A 14,281-nucleotide genomic window follows, 5' to 3' on the forward strand; every position below is an offset into this window, starting at 1 on the left:
GGGGAGGGGCAGGCGCGGCCCCACGCTTCCTCCTTCGGGGTTCGTTAAATCGCCACGGCTCATTGTCTGAACGGACCACGTACCCCCGGCTCCCCCAGAAGCTAAAAGGGGTCCGTTCTGGAAATCTACCACTGGAAATCCGCCTCTCCTCTTCTAACGCACAGTGTAATCTATCAACTGATTCACCGCAATTTCAGTCTATTAACTGAAGCGGTATTTGCTGACCATTACTTCCCATGATATTCTCGAGAAATCAGATTCAAGACCGACATTTTTAGTATTAACTTAAGAAGGAATCTCTCAAAGCTTCTATCAGATAGTTCAATACCAGTGTTCTCCTTGTTAATTTTCATAGTAAGAACGCAGATAAAAGGTCACTATTGTCAAACGTGCAATTTACTACAACACAGTAGCATATCATCATCTGAATATATACTTACAATTGAAGACTTTGTATCATGACACGCAGAACACATCAGGAGAAATATTTTTCCAATTCATTTTTATTTTGGTTTCCATTGTTTACAGCATTGATACAGGAATAATTCATGCAAATTTATCACCTTAAATACAGCAGAGAGAAAACTCACTGGTAAGAGTATTTCAAAGAGCTCCATCAACATAACACAATGAGGAAAAATAAGTAGCAGCAATAAGGTAAAGTGCATTTAGCTGACCTTCTTTAATGAGAGTTTGGGGAAGTGTTTTTGGAATCACCTGTCCTAAGGATTAGTTTGTCATTCTTTATGAAAAGCAGAAGGGAACAGCCTCCTTGCTGACGATAGTGTTCATTCCTCCACCACTCTGAACTAAAGAAGTACAGCTGTATTTTAAGAGGAATCCAGCTCATAGACCTTTCTGTTAAAAGCTTGATTCTCGATCACTTGGGCTTCTAGGGACAAGGGTTACACGCATACTTAAAAATTCTCCTCTCCCACGTTAGCAGTTTTGCTTCTCAAAAAAATTCAGGTGGTTCTTTCCCCCATTCTATAGGTTAGGTTTCAGCACTACAGTGAGAATGCCTACATCACCAAAATCTGAACAGTGCCAGAAACACAGATTGGCAAGACACCAGATTCTAAGAACCCATCAATCTCTTTTCCCTTTACAGATCAGACACTGGCTTAAAGATCAGATCATTTATCAGATTTTCCCTAAAGGCCTGCTGAAGAGATGCTAACAGCACGTCTTCAAAAACAAGGTCAGCATTTCAGGTAGCCTAGGGCTGCTGAGCAGTAGTACATCATCATCTCCCTCTACCTGGAATCAACAATTTCCTGGTGTATTAGGGATGTATTTATATTTTATTTTAACTCAGTAACATAGGCTATGTGCTATTATAAAGGTGTATGTGATAGCTTGAGAGACTAGATATCCGAATTTATTCACATAATACCTGCAGCAGAGCAACAGCAGATGATTCCACTTACTCCGGTATCCTTCACCACAAGCCTAGAGGACACATTTCCAGAGGCAAGGACTCAAATTTCTTTCTTACTCGTTCTCAGGTCTGATCCAAGCTCTATGTACGCCCTGGTGGTTGCCTGAGGAAACCGACCAAGGCCAATGAAGCCCTCTGATGAAAATGGCTTTTCAGTTTGGGTTGGATTCAAAGCTGTCTACTGGAAGCGAAAGGTTTGTTTCCTTCCTGCATTCCAGGGACATAACAAGAGTCTCACTGCCAGCTCCTACATGATCAAGATACTTCAAGTCTTACTGCAAATCTTAGAACAGCCTAAAACACTCACTGACATTTCACTATTTTTACTCCCTCAAGTATCAGGCAGCTTCCTTCTCGAACTTCTGTGACACACGAAACAGGGGACTTGTCACGGGCACGTATATTCACACCTGAGCATCAACAAGAAATCCTAAGGCCAGCTGATACAATTTTCAAGTGAAAAGTCTCTTTCCCAATAAGAAAAAAAGAAACACTCTTAGTAGTTCTGAATTCAGCTGGGACCTGCTCAAAGATAGCCCAATTTCTCAAAAGTTTGATGCTGAACAGGTTCAGGTTGTCACTAACCTCAGAACTACAGGATCTGATTCTGGATTCCTCAGACATCTTGTGGGGAACAGCAAGGTTATACCCAACACATGGCAAAATACTGACCCACCAAGTGAAAAGAAACTCTGCAACATAGGAACCTAATCCTGGTACTACTGAAATCGGTGGGAATTTCTCCTCTATCAATTCCAACAGGAAGAGACTCAAGTCCTTACAATTCCCAAATCTTATACTCCAAATTCAAAATTGCTTCAGGGCAAAACTCAAAGATTAATTTGATCTATTTGCAAATAAAGAACATCTTTAAAAAAATAAGTTGCCTTAACCCATTCTTGCCCTGGCTTGAAATACAAGGGACGGGTCTCCCCCCAGCCCCAGAGGAGCTGCACTTGCCAGCTCGTTCTCATGCTTCTAACAGAAGAGAAACATCAAATCATATTACTGCATGGGAACTCTACATGAAGCAAAATCTCTTACAGCTTGTAATCCACATGCTGTTCTTGTGGCCAAGTAGTGGTAATGGAATTCCGAAGGCCTGTTTCCAGAAACACAGCTGTGCATTTCCAAAAAAATCCCCCACGTTCATCAACTTATCTTATAATGCAGTTCATTACATTCTGTCAACTGGCTTTTCTTTCCTATTTTTCTTCCTCAGCAAGCTGCCAAATTATCAGCGCTACCTCCTTCACAGGAGCTAGTTATGTCTTTGCAAACTATTTGTCCGTGACGGGAAATGGGCCAGACCACATTATTAAAGAGCTCTTAAGAGGAAGAAACTAACTCCAAAGACAATAAGCTTACCAAAGCAAAATCTAAGTCCCTCTTGCTCTGCAAGAGAACTGGGTTTTGTTCATAGGTTTAAACATACTGACAGTAATAAACCTTTCTATGAAGGGACACGGTGATTCTCTGTCATGTTCTATAACGGAATATTAACCTAGGAGATGGGCCTGCATGGGCTATAAACGCATTGTGAAACCACCATTACGTCTGTGTGCATGGGATCTGCGTTTAGACAAACAGCTGCTTGTCACACATACATAAACTTGGGGCTTAGATGACAAAAGTTCTATCTTCATGTAGTAAAATGAATGACTCCATAAAGATGTGTCAGAGTAACTTTTAACCTGATAAACATTTATTTGTTTAAAATTTGTTACGGTACTTGATTTTGCTTTAAAAAGCCCCCTGTAAATGTATGAAGCACACATTCCTTCTGAAGTAGCCTGGTCTCACAAGAAGGAAAAAGAAGAGTTCTAAACAGCTAGTGTTTAGAGGTGGGACACAAAACAGGGAACCAGAATCCTATTGTTAACGCAGCAACTGGAAACATAGCAATAGGCTTTTGCTCATTCCCTTTAGGGAATTCCATCACCCACCACGTTCTCTGCAGTAATTAAGAGAGCACTGAAGGGAAACAGTGTTGTTTTTCTCTTCTTCCCACACTATCTGCTTTGCTGCAGGTACTGATGTGTGAACATGTTGAGTTCACTGTCAAGCCAACCCGCTTTATTCCTGCAAGGACAGAAAGTCTCCATTAGGTGAATAAAACAGCTCTTCTCAAGCCAATCTGAAAGAAGCATGACTAAAACGAGTAAACAGCAAGGCATGGAGAGGAGTGCCAGAGATACATTCCAAAATGCTGCTACCATTCCTTGCCCTTCCTCAGGTCAGGAACACTTGCCCGCTAACAGTCTCTAGGCTTTGAGGTTCAAACCAAGACCTCGGTCACAACTTCACATTGATCTTACTGTGTAGATAAGGAGTGTTTGAAAAATTCTTCCCGACAGCCTTTGCAGGGTGAAGGTAAACATCAGACAACTGTGTACAAAGGTGAGGGTGAGAGTTTTTGCATAATTTTATAATAGCCTGAAGGAGTTTGTAGGAGTAGAGGACTGTATGTTTTGATAAATGGAAAGGAACTGTAATTCCAAACAAACCAAAACCAAGAAGGAAAACGTGTTTTGTGAGACACAAGATTTAAACGACTGTCGACAGTACATGGGAAAGTACATAGTGAAAGGGAACACGACTTGGTAGGGAAAGATGCTGATGTCTGCACATCAAACACTATGACAGAAGATACACCCTAATCTGAACATCTTGAGGCAATCACATAAAAAGCAATTGTATGCAAATGTCTGTGTATATGGGATAATGAAATCTCACCTGAGCAGTTTTGCTTTGCTCTGTAGTGAATCCAGAACTTCGATTTTTTTATTCATGGCAGAAATTTCCTGCTCAAGATTCTCCCGTGTGACATCCACTTGCTGACACAAATGAGCAAACGTTCCAGCAAGCTCTCTGTGAAACGAGGAGAATAGTTGGATACGACGAAAAGTAAGATCAAGCAGCAAATTCAAGGACTAAATGCCTTTGATGTATAGTGATGATGACACTGACTCAGATGTTTATCTTTCCACTTCAGCACAAGAATATGCTAGAGCATCAGAGCAACTTGATTTGAAAGATGGAAGTACATTAAGACTAATGCTTAACAGCACCCAAATACTACATCGGTGATTCAAAAAAACTGTAATACTCTTAACACACATGTATCATTACACATTTTTAAATCTGGAATTCAATATGCAGACTTACCTTGTTTTAACATGGAATATCATTAAAAAAAAAAAAAAACCAAACCCAAACAACAGAATTTAGATAGGGTTTTAGCTGAATATAGGCAACTCACTGTTGGACTTGGTGGCTGCAATTAGAACCCGTACAAACCCAAACAGAATTTAGATAGGGTTTTAGCTGAATATAGGCAACTCACTGTTGGACTTGGTGGCTGCAATTAGAACCCGTATAACTCACGATGAGCTGCAATTTCTCACCAGCATACTCTACAAACTGCCGTTTGAAAGCTCTCTCTTTCGCTTTTGTGGTCCAGGTGAGGCGCTCATATACATAAAGGAGCCCATAAAGGCCAAAAGAGAGAGCAATCAGTCTCCAACCCACAGCCTTCCAGACCTAAAAAAAAGCACAAGGAAAAACAAACGACACAATCATCACCTAGGAATGATGCTAACTCCTAACAATGGTGCACAGAGCATTGCACTTATATTTTAGGCACATGAAAATGAGCCAGATAGATGACCCTGACGTGCAAGTGGTTTCATTGGTCAGACAGCTTACTATGGAAGTCCAGTCTACAAAATAAAAATACCTAACCGAAATTATTTGTGTTCTGTATGGGTTAACTTTTCCAGCGCATTTAAATTACACCTGCGATTGCAAACAAACTTTGTCTGGTTCACAGAATCCCTGTTTCTGAAGTAAAAGACGTTTTTAAGCAACCATCTCCCCTTTGAGGAGTCATCCACCCCTAGACACTGTGATGCAAGAATAGCATGTAGGTATGGAAATGGCACTACAGAAACTTAGCTTCTTCCTGCAACAGGAACTAGGGTTACCATGCAACTTGAGTTAGATCTCTTACGCTTCCGCAGTTTGGGGAGATCTGAGATTCAAAACATTCATTATTTTCAAAAGACAGAAAAGCAGGAAGTGCTGATTTTCTCTGAAATTAGTATCTAAAATTAAGCGCACTCTTCCCTTTCCAGGAAGGAAGACACACACGATCAGAAGCTCTTGGTAGATATTTCTGTCCTGATTCCTCTGTAAACGGGATAAGAAAAATACCGAATTTTCTTTTATTCTAACAAAAGAATCAGAGACTATTTAATGCTTTTATAACATACTTCAAAGGGTTATCTTCACAACAACCCTGGCTCCAAGTCTAACTATTATGCAAAATAAGCTCAATATTTATACTCAAATAGAAGATCAAAGGAGAAAGCATTTCACTATCTGTGAACAGCAAATATCTACAGGACTCAGCAGTGCAAGCAAGCACTTTTCAAGTCAGTGCTTCAACATTATTTATATAAATGCCGCTCAGATTGCCAACGCACCACGCCACCAACCACGATGATCCCCATGGAAGTTCGGGAAGTTAATGAGGCCAGTCCAGTCACCATCGACACCATGAGCTCTTCCTGGGTCATAGAGCCCTGAGGCAAAGGGGGCAGACTGGGATTTGCCGGTGTTAAAGGGCGTTGAACCTAATTAGAAGAGCAGCGACACAACAAAACAAAGTACAGAGTAAGAGAAGGCAAGCCACTGCCCTTCCCACCAAAAAGATTTCAGCAGCCACTGAAATGATATCACTGACCACTCAACGAGGTATCTTACCTGGTCATTATAGCCCATCAAGGCCCGACGACCATTCTTTGGTCCCAAAAACCTGTTCACCAGCATCGTCCATCCAAGAGAGAAATGGAATTCTATGTCCTCTTGGAAGTCGGCACAAAGCTTGTCACAGTTCAGATCATAGCTGAGCATGAAGCACTGTCGGGGAATTAACATGTCTATCTGGCCCCGCAAAGAGACTGGGAGAAGGGGTTTTAAACCATCTGCACAGACAGAAAATAAAAACATTCAAAAAACGGCTATTAAGTTCACAAGAATTAGCCAGACTTGTATCTGTAATCAGGATGGTTATCGGTTGTTCCACCCTCCACAGTTATTTTCCTTAGTACCTCAGATTTCCTAAAGCCAAGCGTGTTGCAAAGCGAGAGATACATCACGAATTACTGTTTGACTCTTAGTTCTTCAGATCAACTCATAAGGAAATCTTTCCATGGACCCTCTCAAATCCTTACCGGTAGCTACTGAAGTTTACAGTTTAGCAATAGCTTGGAAAACAGAATCTGAAGGCCAGTTCTAAAAGTGTTTAGGCACCATACTCCCTATTAACGCTTATATTCAGACAGGCACCTAGTTACAAGTCATTCACATTTCATTAGGATCTTGGTCTGAAAACCTCTCAAGTTTCCAAAGTTGCAGTTCCACTCCATCATGAAGGATTAAGCTGATTGTATGTATTCATTAGCAAATCACTGCATGAGTTCAGACGCAGAGTGGAAAAGGCAAGAGTAACTAGTCCTCTACACAACAGCATTGCTAATCAAGATGGAAACTAAGATGATGCCAGCTGCACATCAGCCATCAGATAAAAGAGAAACCCAGAACATCTTCCTAGTTATTTTGCATTACAGTTAAAGGAAAAAGAAAGAGAAATATTGCCTGCTGAACTGACCTATCATTTCTTGTTGCATTGTCTGCAGGGAAGCTGTGATGGCATTGGAGCAACGATCTGACATGTTACGGCCCAGGCCTTCCTCAATGTGTTTATGCAGCTCCTGACAAAGAAAGAAAGGGTAATTAAGCTTAAAATAAACATAGGTGAGATGCAGGCTGCAGGTGCTAGAGCTTGCCAGTTAAAAAAAACCCTCCCAGAACAGGAGCACGCATTCTGCTTGCCCGCTGTTCTAACATTAGTTTCATTTTTTACCCCGTTCCTCAGTGAAGGAGAGGAAAAAGCAAATCAAGAAATCTCACATGTACTCTGTAGTCTAAGAAAAGTTCTGTTTGATCTATACAATGGGATACATCATATGTATATCAATTTATCACTGAGATTATTAAAAATATCTATTTCTTCCTTTTTAAAATATATATATTTTTTGTTAAGATGTTCACTTTTTACAGAAGCTATCGAAATGCAAGAGACATTCTAACAAAAGATTTTTCACAATATGAAAAGCTTAGCTCATATCCTAGTTGGAAGAACGTTAAACATGTCAAAGAGCTGGCATAATTACTGACTGAGAGCAAAAAAGGCCTCTTTAAATTGCTTAAGCAATCTGTAAGAAGCAAACATCACTTACACTCTTGTAAACTTTAAGAACTACTTGAGATGGATGGAAGTCTGCTTGGTATTCATCTACCAACACTGAAAGCCGTCTGATTTCTTCTGCCATTGCATTTGACACCTAGAGAAACAGCACAGGACACTGTTTCTATATATTCTGTCCTAGGGAGGGACGGAAAACCACCACTGAAGACATGCATTTCTTAGTAAGCACTACTGAAGACTAAGCACTATGATTGTGCAGCGCCATGCGGCCATTGTGTGCCAACTGCAAAATGCAATATTGGTGACTTGCAAACAAAGATGCTGGTTGAGAAGTATGTAGAACTATGCTCTGTATAACAATGCAGACAGAAAAAGACTGAGGCAATATAAGACTTCTGAAAAATGAACAGGCCTTTTCTATATATTCATAATAGTAAAAATGGCATGCTATTATTGACAGTAAGATGACTGACATTTTCCTTATTGTTTCAATCTAGAATACTTATCTGAAACATTTTAGCATTTTAGGAAGCATTTAAGACTGAAATATAGTAGCAAGAATAATTCAAACATTAATCAAAGTCTCATTGTTTATTTAAAGCATCTTATATGAGTGTCTCTGAAAGCTTCCCCCAAGTATTCTACTTTTCATTTTATTACCTCAAGGGAAAAAAAAAAGAAAAAAAAAAAAAAAAACTAATTCTGAAAGAATGGAAGTCTGCTTGGTATTCATCTACCAACACTGAAAGCCGTCTGATTTCTTCTGCCATTGCATTTGACACCTGGAGAAACAGCACAGGACAGAGTTTCTATATATTCTGTCCTAGGGAGGGACGGAAAACCACCACTGAAGACATGCATTTCTTAGTAAGCACTACTGAAGACTAAGCACTATGATTGTGCAGCGCCATGCGGCCATTGTGTGCCAACTGCAAAATGCAATATTGGTGACTTGCAAACAAAGATGCTGGTTGAGAAGTATGTAGAACTATGCTCTGTATAACAATGCAGACAGAAAAAGACTGAGGCAATATAAGACTTCTGAAAAATGAACAGGCCTTTTCTATATATTCATAATAGTAAAAATGGCATGCTATTATTGACAGTAAGATGACTGACATTTTCCTTATTGTTTCAATCTAGAATACTTATCTGAAACATTTTAGCATTTTAGGAAGCATTTAAGACTGAAATATAGTAGCAAGAATAATTCAAACATTAATCAAAGTCTCATTGTTTATTTAAAGCATCTTATATGAGTGTCTCTGAAAGCTTCCCCCAAGTATTCTACTTTTCATTTTATTACCTCAAGGGAAAAAAAAAAGAAAAAAAAAAAAAAAGACTACTTCTGAAAGCATTTCATCTCTTCCCATCTGTAACTCCCACATTTCTAGCACTTCAAACTTTTGTCAACACTTTGCATTTTTCCCACCACGCTGGTAGCTGTTTCAGATAACCTCTTTTTCTGCAGCCACTCCTCCTTACCTGCCTCTCAACTTCTTCTGTGATCTGTTTTATTTTCCGCTTGTAGTCTTGAGTAAGGAGCTCCAGCTGTTTGTCAATAAAACCTAAACGTTCCTGTCGTTCCTCTCGCATTTCCAGACAGTAAACTCTGGTGGAAAAGTAGTGTCCATCAAAAAGCCAGATACATGCATTTTTGATCTACAAATATCATTTGAATTCCAGAAACAAGAAAGATTCTCCTGCCCAAGAACAAAATGTGTCAGTATCTACAATATATTACATACACATGGCACAGGACAAAAAAGAGGTTCTTCTCCCAATACTTTCACAATTCACTAGAAGCAAAAATACCAGCACGTCCTTCCCACTCCCAAACATGCTGTATTCTGCTTTGCATTTTAAATGCTCATATTCCCTTAAATTTCTCCCAGAATACAAGCTTCAGTTATGCAAGCACCAAGCATCAGCTCTCCTCACCGCTGTTCCTGGGCAGCAATATGCACAGAATCCATGATGAGACGAACATCTTCCGCAATCTGCTTTGCTCTCACCGTATGCTGCTCAAATTTTGTTTTTACTGCTGACTGCGAGATACATTCCTGTATACAAAAGGCAGCCAAGATTAGCAGCAGGCAGAAGCATACTAACGCAACTTCTCCTTCCTGCCTAATCTATTTCCAAAATGTGGTCCCACTCCACGTTTATAAACTCTAGTCCCCAGCCTTTCAGGAGTAAAATCTAAACAGAAGGTTAGCACACATAATGCTCACCTCAAATCTTCTCTCGAAGTTCTGAAACTCAAACATTCTTACTTGAAATCCATCTGCCAATGCTCCACCTGAGAGAAGGAAAGTACAAAACAACCACTTCAGTTTTGAGAAAGCAATCAGATGTTGGACATCAGGAAATGCTCCTGCTTTACCTTGAAGCCAATGCGAAAGTGCTGCTAAGTCACCTCTTTGTTTTTGACTGCTCTATTAATAACCTGACCCACCCCAATTTTATCCATTTTTTGGAACAAGATATTCTCTATTTTCTTCCCTATAAGAAAATGGAAAGTTTCTGTTAGCTTTCCTCACCTCCTTCTGGCATCCCTTGAGCCCTCTGAATCCTGGCATTCAGCACTTCTTTTGCCGACACAAAGAAAATTCGATCCCCTGCCTGGGCTCGATCCACCACACCCAGCTCATCTACCAGGAAACTGGTACACCGCTCCATGTGCTGTCGACGCACCTGAGGAATAAACAGGATAAACCCCACATGCAGTTAAATCCACTTTACGCTCCATCTCTTAAAGGTTAGACCAGACACCCAGATGCCCTCTGCTGGTCTATGCTACCAATGCAAAAGAATAAGAAAAAAAAAACTTTGCTGTTTTACAGAATCTTCCAGAGGTTATCTAAGTGATCTAACTTCAAAAGGCCCCTGTGAAACTCTTGATTTGCAGCTCAGAAATTTCAAGAGGCATGTCCTGATCACTAGTCTATACTCCGTCTAGCCTCCACTCTATGGTAATAAAAGTCCAAACTGTAAAACAATCACATACACCACTTTATGACTCTACCCGCAAGGACCAGAGTCAAAATGGACTCTAGAACATCCATGCAAAGAGAAGGAATTTAAACACATCACAAACCTCTTCCATGTATTCTGGTTCAGAGGCAGATGCATCCCAGCGGTTATTTAAAATAAATATATTGGGTCGAGACAGACGTTCATTCACCTTGTGAAAGAACTGTTTCTCCTAAGCAAAAGGAACAAAACCTCTTAAGATGAATACGTCAAATTTTTTAACTTTTAGCCAAATTCACTGAACGAGTGGACTTGAACATACAGTTTGCATCAATGTTGATTCAGAATTTGCCACCAGGACAAATACGTCAGCATCTAGGCAGAATTTGTCAATCCAACTGTCCAACTCTGTGGTTACATCAATGCCAGGGCTAGCAATAAAAAGAGAAGAGACATTACTATGCTGTGGAAACAGCAAAAATAGAATTAAAAAAGTTAGTAAGAAAAGTGTTTCAGCTTTTCAGGGCATTAATTTCCCATGTCTGAGCTACACTGTCCTGAGGTGACACAGAGTACAGACTAAAAGGAAGTACCAATCAAGAGAAACTGACTGCTAACTACAGCAAAGGACTTTAGTCACTGTCATAGATTAAAACAGGGTCAATTTCCTTGATGTTTGTCAAATTTGTATTTGAAGACATTTCTGTAATTAATCTGTGATAAGAAGGAAACGAAAGAAAGATATTTCTCACCTGTCCATCAGCACCAGGTCATCCTTTAAGAGAGGACATTTGGAATTGGGCCACATTACACTGACTAGGCTGCCAGCGTTCAGAAGTTCATCCTGATGAAGGGCATGAGCCAGCTGGTTTACTGTCTGTTAAAAAGATGGATGATTTATAACATATGCTGTATGCTAAGACCCATTAACACAATTATCTCCCCTTCAGGGCTGTTCACAGACAATTTAAGATAAAACCCAACTCCAAATCACTTTCTCCCTGGGAGGTTTTCCACATAAAACTTGCTTGAGTCTCCTAGTCAAAATGTAACCGCCTAGTGAGAGTTTATGAGAAATTTTCCTGTCAAGGAAGGCTACTGAGGAACTATCAGGCAGTCTGCGCCTTCTGTCAGTCATACAGAGCTCAGAACTTCCTGAGTCATCGTTTTGGTTCCCTGCTATCACTAACAAATAAAACGTACCATCTTTTTCATAAAATGAACAAGTTCCATCCTGTAACTTGCTCCTTTCCTACATCTAACAAAAACTTGTTGTCTCGACTCCCTTAATGATTAAATTCCTTAACTATGAAATTTATTCATAGTGCTTCAATCTTCTTGTTCCTTCCCTTTTCTGGCACTGCTGAAGAGCTCTTCTCCTTTATCTTATGCTTAAGGAAACTGTACCTTAACACTCTTCTTCTCCTCTGAGCCTTCAGTAAGCAGGAAAGCTTCGTGTCCATCTGTCCCTTCTACACGCAGGAAACAATTAGTGGTGTGTCCAATTCCTGAAGGAAGGACTTTGTCCCATAGCATGGCATTTATCACAGTGCTTTTCCCATTGCTTGTCCTGAAGTCAGATTAAAGAATGGTATAGCTAGGCTTCTGAGATTCAGGTATACTCGTTTTGGTATTACAGAAAGCAAGTTCTCTAAACCCAAGCAGTATCAGAAGCATTAACAATTTCGGTGCCATAGGCAACTTACAAAAAGACTTTTCTATTTCCTTATTTTAAGAATTCTTCCAAATCGAAGAATTTGCTACAATATGTTTCCAATTTACAAGAGGACTAGTACCAGGGACATGCACGTTACAAGCAAAAGCTGGAGCACTAGTGTTTCTATAAATATTTTTTACTGGCTACAATCCTAAAGGTGCCAGTTGCTTTACTGAGTGGGGAGTGTAGCCAACACAAGCACGTGACTCACCTTCCAAAAAAAGCAACTTTCATGTGTCGTCTTGCCAACACTTCACTAATGCCACTGACTTTTGACAGGTAGCCTTTGACTTCCAGTACCTGCTCTTCTGTGGTGACAGGATCAAGCTCTATATTCTTGTGTGTTTCTAAAATCAAAATACATCATGCCTCTGAATTCCAGAAGTCATCTGTCTCAGTACTGGGTGAAACACCTCTTCCTGATGTAACACACATAACTAAATGTTTATTTGCGTCCCAAAGACCATGTGGGTAATCTTGACACATGCAATTACACCCTGAGGCAATTTTGCATAAGCATTTATCAGGTGGTCTCTTTTGTGTATCTAATAACCATTCTCATCCTTAGGACTGCCTTAAACAAAACACAGCCAACACTTCAAACACTCCAACACCCTTAAAAAAAAAAAATCTTCTGTGTCTTAAGCTGTTAAAGCCAATTATTGGCATACACTACATGCCACTAGCAATGACATGTCTAGGCAAGAACATTGAAAGAATTATAGGCAAAAAACCTAGAGTCTTGTATAGTTTATTAAAAAACTCCCAAACAACACAAAAACCAAGCATAACTCACTAACTAGCTCAGTTTCCTAACGTGTGAACTTGTCAGCTTTAAAATATAAACCCTGAACTCCACCTAAATTCAATAAAACAATTTTCTGTTCTTCTTATAAACATTGATATATAAACAGACATGTATGTATAAATAAGCACAGGTCTAGCAGCGCCATTTAACTGAATGAGGGTTTTTTGGTGTGTGTTTGGGGGAATTGTATGTGGGCGAAGCACTGTTACATGCTTGTAGTTCAAGAATTCAGCTTACCTTCCAGGAACGAGGAGCTCTCATTGATGTATGCAGCCAACTGTTCAAAGATACCATTGATTTTCTTCTTTGCAGTGACAAAATGTTTAAGCGGAGAAGCATTTACCTCAGCCATGTGTCTTTTATCCTTCTTCACTGCAACTATTGACTTGGAACGAGTAAACAACAGGGACATTGCGCTACAGGGAAAAATCCTGTAAATAAAGGTGGCTCACCAAGTGCCAACAGCTATCCAACTAAGTATCCTACCAAGAACTAGATAAATACACATTTTAAAAACAAATTTCTTTGTTTCACAAAGAAATTGTTCCACTTTCTACAACTGGAAATTACTCATACATCAGAAATTAAAAAATTCATCCTTCCTCCTCCCTTCCAATAAACAGGCCCCCAGCGATCACTTTTCCCCTTCCTCCGCTTACTTTCAGGATAAGTTACGTTTTCACAAGTCAGGCATGATCAGCTCGAGTCCCTCTTGAACATGAACGACTGCAATTTTCCTGTCTTCTCCCTCGCCCTGGCCAGACTCCGTCCCGCAGCTCTTTCAGCGACGCCGAGTCCAGCCTGTCCCCGTCCCTGCGGCAGAGGGACCAGGGGATGAGGGACACAGACTGCCGAGCTCCCTGATCGGCCAGACTCTGCTCCCCCGCCATCCCAGTGCCCGGGGGATGCGCTGGGCAGATGCTCCGGGCGGCCACCGTCGCCTTCTCCTCAGACCTCAGGGGGCAGGCGAAGCAAAAGGCGGGAAGCGCCCCTCTCCCGCCCCCACAGGGTGGCGCGCACCTCGGAGGGGCGGTAGGGTCTGCGGCAGGGTCTCCGGCAGGGTCT

The 14,281-nt window shown here is 40.6% G+C and overlaps 1 protein-coding gene across 1 annotated transcript in view; it reads right to left on the reverse strand.

Annotated features, from left to right (window-relative positions):
* The window catches only part of MFN2 (mitofusin 2), a 15,825-nt gene extending 1,798 nt beyond the window's left edge, over window positions 1-14,027 (reverse strand). The window contains exons 1-18 of the mRNA XM_009289608.2: window positions 13,876-14,027; window positions 13,454-13,647; window positions 12,620-12,755; window positions 12,099-12,261; window positions 11,444-11,568; window positions 11,014-11,122; window positions 10,816-10,923; window positions 10,259-10,412; window positions 9,950-10,017; window positions 9,657-9,778; window positions 9,201-9,327; window positions 7,747-7,851; window positions 7,116-7,218; window positions 6,209-6,429; window positions 5,929-6,078; window positions 4,788-4,984; window positions 4,178-4,312; window positions 441-3,523 (exon numbers count right to left, since the gene is read on the reverse strand). Of these exons, the coding sequence (XP_009287883.1) occupies window positions 3,454-3,523; window positions 4,178-4,312; window positions 4,788-4,984; window positions 5,929-6,078; window positions 6,209-6,429; window positions 7,116-7,218; window positions 7,747-7,851; window positions 9,201-9,327; window positions 9,657-9,778; window positions 9,950-10,017; window positions 10,259-10,412; window positions 10,816-10,923; window positions 11,014-11,122; window positions 11,444-11,568; window positions 12,099-12,261; window positions 12,620-12,755; window positions 13,454-13,628 (2,268 nt within the window). The 5' untranslated portion in view covers window positions 13,629-13,647; window positions 13,876-14,027 and the 3' untranslated portion in view covers window positions 441-3,453. The remainder of the gene's footprint in view (window positions 1-440; window positions 3,524-4,177; window positions 4,313-4,787; window positions 4,985-5,928; window positions 6,079-6,208; window positions 6,430-7,115; window positions 7,219-7,746; window positions 7,852-9,200; window positions 9,328-9,656; window positions 9,779-9,949; window positions 10,018-10,258; window positions 10,413-10,815; window positions 10,924-11,013; window positions 11,123-11,443; window positions 11,569-12,098; window positions 12,262-12,619; window positions 12,756-13,453; window positions 13,648-13,875) is intronic.
* Between the last annotated feature and the right edge of the window lie 254 nt (window positions 14,028-14,281).

Source organism: Aptenodytes forsteri, unplaced genomic scaffold, assembly GCF_000699145.1.
Source record: "Aptenodytes forsteri isolate BGI_AS27 unplaced genomic scaffold, ASM69914v1 Scaffold61, whole genome shotgun sequence".
Classification (NCBI taxonomy): Eukaryota; Metazoa; Chordata; class Aves; order Sphenisciformes; family Spheniscidae; genus Aptenodytes; species Aptenodytes forsteri.